The following is a 4,840-nucleotide window of genomic DNA, read 5'->3' on the forward strand; positions in this document are numbered from 1 at the left end:
ATACTCAAGTTCAAATCTCATATGTATAGAGGATGCAAACCTCGTATATAATACGATTAGGTTTCGTACAAGAAATATGAGACTGCCTCATATGTCTCTCCCGATATATGAAAATCCAAAAAAGGATTTGTTTTCCTTTAATGACGAAGCAAAACAAGAAAAACCTCAAAACATACAAATAAAACTTATAGAAATGGTTCAAAGGTGTAGACGTGGTGGAGTATGGCGATTCGTAGGTCATGAGAGATAAAATACCCTCCGAATATATCGCCGGCACGTTGTATCCTACGTACCGGCTGTTCACTTGTGGACGGTTGTTCTTGTAATCTTCGTTCTCATTGTTACGTGTAATCTCGTTACAAGTAGTACGAAGAAAAAATTGGCCGATGAATCGACTTATGGTCCGTCCAATGAAACCCTAATACGTGTGCTCAGATTTCCCCACTGGTGTTATTCTTCCCGTTTATAAAATCTCCGGCATTCAAAGTTTCTTCTCCAACACAATGCATTCCTTGGCCTTCAAAACAATGGAGGATACCAAGGAAGTTTTTGTTTCCCCAGCTGATAAAACCACAACTCCAATTATGTCTTTTTTAGTTCTGACAGCGATTTCTATGGTGGGGATAAAAATGGGTATGTGGATTATAATCCACCTATTCAAGAGAAAACCGCTTGTCCCGCCTGGAAACCTTGGTAATCCATTAGTGGGAGAAACATTTCATTTTCTCCGAGCTTTCAAGCGAAACAAGATACACGAATTCATCAGCGAGAGGGTGGCGACATACGGACCGGTTTTCAAAACCGCTTTATTCGGGCAACCCACAGTGGTTTTCACTGGCCCCGCCGGGAACCAATTCTGGCTGTTTAACGACGGTAAGCTGTTTCACGGCAATGTCCGTGGCCCTCACAGAGCCATTATCGGCCTGAATTCCCTGCTCGACAGATCCGGCGAGGACCACAAACGTATGCGCGCCGCAATTCACAGCTTCTTCGCGCAGGAGTCGTTGAAAAAGGTGATCGGAAAAATGGATTCCGTCATCCGCCGCCACCTCGACGAGTTCTGGGATGGCCGGGAAGTTGTCCACGCTGTCCCCCTGATGAAGTTTCAGGCGTTCTCTGTTACTTGTAATGTGCTCTTCAACTTGCATGAGAGGGACAAAGTTGAGGAGCTCTACGAACTTTTCGCTGTGGCTTCTGATGGGATTTATAGCTTTCCTCTGAATTTTCCAGGCACTCGTCTGAATCGGGCCTTGAAGGCCAGGTCCGACATTGATCGGATTCTTAAACGGCTTGTTGAAAGACGGAAGAAGGGTCGCGATGATGAACTGCCCGATTTGATTTCAACTCTCTTGGGAATGAGAAACAAGGAGGGGTTGCCGATATGTGAAGAAGAATTGAAGGATAATATTGTGCTTCTTACCATTGCTGGTTATGGAACTACTGCCATGACTCTTGCTCTTGTTTGCAAGTTGCTTGCTGCTAATCCTCACCACTTTCACCGAATTGCCCAAGGTATGATAGAGACTATGTTAAAAGGGCCAGGCTTAACAAGCACACTCGAACCATTGACCAATAGTTGTTAGGAGTGGGCCTGGCCACTCTTAGCCAATAGCTTGGAGCTAGTGTTATGCATTGGTCTCATGGTATTGGTTAAGAGTGGTTGGGCCCACTTGTAACCACTATTAGTCAATGGTTTGAGTGTGTCGGTTACGTCGCTAGCGTTAAAAGTGTTAAATAGTCAAGATTGATTTATCTTTTCTAAGCTTAATTTCTTCTTTAGTGTGCCATGTTTAAGAATGGCCCGTATATATATTATTTCATGTATTTAGGTCAAAGTAAAATGTGAAATATTTCTTGTATGCAAGTTGCTTGCTGCTAATCGTTACAACATTCATTGAATTGTCCAAGGTATGATGCCTACCAGGTTAAAAGTGTTAAATAGTCAAAACTGACTTATTTTCCTACACTTAATTTCTTCCTTAGTGCATGATATTTAAGAATGGCCAAGTAAGATAGATATAAATTATTTCATGTATATAGGTCAAAGTAGAATGTGAAATATTTGGTGTTTCAAGTTTCTTGCCGCTAATCCTATCCACTTGCATCAAATTGTTCAAGGTATTCGCATAGTACCGCTTGACTCTTAGTTAAAAGTGTTAAAGTATGATGCAGATGGCTTAAATATAGCATAGTATTCTTGACTTTTAGTTAAAAGTGTTAAATAGTCAAAGTTGATGGTACTTTTCTAAGTTTAATTTCTTCCTTAGTATATATATTTAAGAATGACCTGTATGATAGGAATAAATTATTTCATGTGTTTATGTCATAGTAGAATATGAAATATTATGTTTTTGTTTTGATTCCAGAGAGTGAGGAGATCGTTTCCAAGAAATGTGGAGAGGAGCTGACGTGGGAGGACGTTCAGGGGATGAAGTACCTGTGGAGGGTAGTTCAGGAAACGTTGCGTATCATTCCTCCAATTTCCGGCATATTTCGACAGGCTATTACTGACATCGTGTACGGAGGGTACACCATTCCAAAAGGATGGGGGGTAAGCCTCTTTTCGTTTGATAGCCATATAAGTGTTGTTTCTTCATTCTATCGAGTTATTGTGATTTTAGAAATATTTCATTATGTTCTTGAGTGGTTGTGGAGAATTTCGTTGTCAATGGGCCCATCTTCTGGAGCTATTATCAGAAGCTGAATGGTTGTGAGTGAGTTTTTAAGGATGGTCTTGTTGAATGTAAGGTCGATAGAATTGCTAGGTGTGGAGCCTTGTTGCATTTAAGTACTTAACTATAAATGAAGTTTTTGTTTCGGAAATGTTTTAATAGTATAGATAATAAATGAATGTTACATGGTATTCAAGAGTTTGATGAATACAAGGTCTAAGAGAATTGTTTTGTCTAAGTGTGTGTAAGGATTAATTTCTATTAAGTGCAAAATTACAGTGAGTTGAACTGATGTCGAGGTAAAAGTATCTTAAGGATTGAGTCTAGGTAAAAACATCATCTTGATAGTCTTGTTCTAAGTGAGTCTTGTTGAGTGTGCCATTTTGACATAATGGTTCTAGGTAAGCCTACTAATGATTAAGTCTTGGTCTTTGTGATCTATACAGAATATAAATAACAAGTCTAAGATGTCAAAATAGTTTTCTAGTCATAAAGTCTTGTGGAATTCAAGTTCTCCGTAGAACCATCGTAGGTGAGTCAATCATAAATTAACTCTTGTAAGGACAAAGTTCTTATAGAATGATTGTAAGTGAGCTAGGTAAAGATTGCAGTCATTGTAAGTATAATCTCTAAACTCTATAGATAATGACCCTAAAAACACATTGAAGAGTTGGTTTAGCTCTTGTTGAATACAAGATGTTGATAGAATTATTTCAAGTATGTTTACCAAGGAACAGATCTTGTAAAACACGCAGGGCCAATAGGATAGTTGTAAGTAAGTCTGTGAAGAATTGAGTCTCATTGAATGTAACTTCTCTCCACTATAAGCAGCACCAAAGATAATATTACTGAAAATCCACTCTTGTATAAAATTTGTTAGTAATCATTTTCAAATTCTTTTAGATATAATTGTTCTTGTTTCCATATATTTTGTAATAAAAGTATGAACTATCAAATAATTTTTTATTAATACCATATATCACTGACTTACCACGTTTACAAGATTACCAAAAAACTAATTACAAAAATTGTTTATTACGTCCCAAATCTCATATCCATAAATAGTACCCTACTCTTCGTTACATCTTTTAAGTTCATATTCATTGTTTATTAATCTGGCTTTCAAACAATAATTTGGTGGTGTTACTACCCTTTCTGGTTCTGTTACAGCTTTACTGGTCGAATTATTCAACAGTGTATCGGGAGGATTTATTTCCAGAGCCACACAAGTTCAATCCCACGCGCTTCGAAGGCTCGTCTCGGATAGCACCGTACAGTTTCATGCCCTTTGGAGGAGGCCCCCGCATGTGCCCGGGAAACGAGTATGCAAAATTAGAGATTCTGATAACATTGCATCATCTCGTCAAAAGATTCCGGTGGGTTTCTGAAGATCCCGACGAGCCAATTGTTCGGAATCCCCTCTGTTTTCCGGCCAAAGGACTCCCCCTCAGACTTTCCTCCATACAAAAAAAACCCTAAACCATTGAATGCTCTTGTAAAGCTAATCCTCTATTGTATAAAAGAAAAAGAGGTCACATCAGTTTAGAGTTTTTATGTTTGATTTTATCTCCTACACAAATGATAAAACATCTCGGTGTTGAAGAATTAATCGGTTTACCTCCTTAAACTTGGAATTTTGTAATGTGCAAATGTGTAGAGATGGTAAGCCAATTTTAATTATGTTAATTCTAATTATGTGAAGCTCACTTTTTTGAATTCTGTTATCTTTTCTACAATTTTTACCATTGACTAAATTGCAAAAAAAAAAAAAATGCAATGAATTTTTTGAAATTTTCAGCATCTCATGATCTGTATATTTTGTACCTTTTGTCTGGAAATTAGCGAATTGAGATGCAGCATTTGGCTGTGATAATTGTGGGCCAAGGAAAAATTGTTTGGGTGAAGTGCCATCACAGACTGAGATAAGTATGGCTTCTATCGTCGTCCGTCGGATGATATATTTGAATTATTCAAACCGCCACGTGTATGAATTTTCATTGCAACAATATATATCTGAACATTTTATTTTTTAATTTTGTCTTCCAGTTGTGCTTGTTAGTTTTACAGGTAATACGGTTGGTACAGCAATACAAAGTTGTTTATGTTTTGAATAAGAGCTAAATTGCTAATGAAAGGGTCCAAACTGGCTATGCAATTACTATGATTTA

At 37.8% G+C, this 4,840-nt stretch overlaps 1 protein-coding gene across 1 annotated transcript; it reads left to right on the forward strand.

Moving 5' to 3' along the window:
• Positions 1-507: 507 nt before the first annotated feature.
• Positions 508-4,388, forward strand: LOC149562884 (taxane 9-alpha-hydroxylase 1-like). The gene is made up of 3 exons (XM_089823934.1): positions 508-1,512; positions 2,367-2,551; positions 3,843-4,388. The coding sequence occupies exons 1-3, from the start codon at positions 528-530 to the stop codon at positions 4,149-4,151; spliced, it is 1,479 nt and encodes a 492-aa protein (XP_089680060.1). The 5' UTR covers positions 508-527; the 3' UTR covers positions 4,152-4,388.
• The last annotated feature ends 452 nt before the right edge of the window (positions 4,389-4,840 follow it).

This window comes from Cupressus sempervirens, chromosome 4 (genome assembly GCF_028749045.1).
Source record: "Cupressus sempervirens isolate cs-2001-9-10 chromosome 4, ASM2874904v1, whole genome shotgun sequence".
Classification (NCBI taxonomy): Eukaryota; Viridiplantae; Streptophyta; class Pinopsida; order Cupressales; family Cupressaceae; genus Cupressus; species Cupressus sempervirens.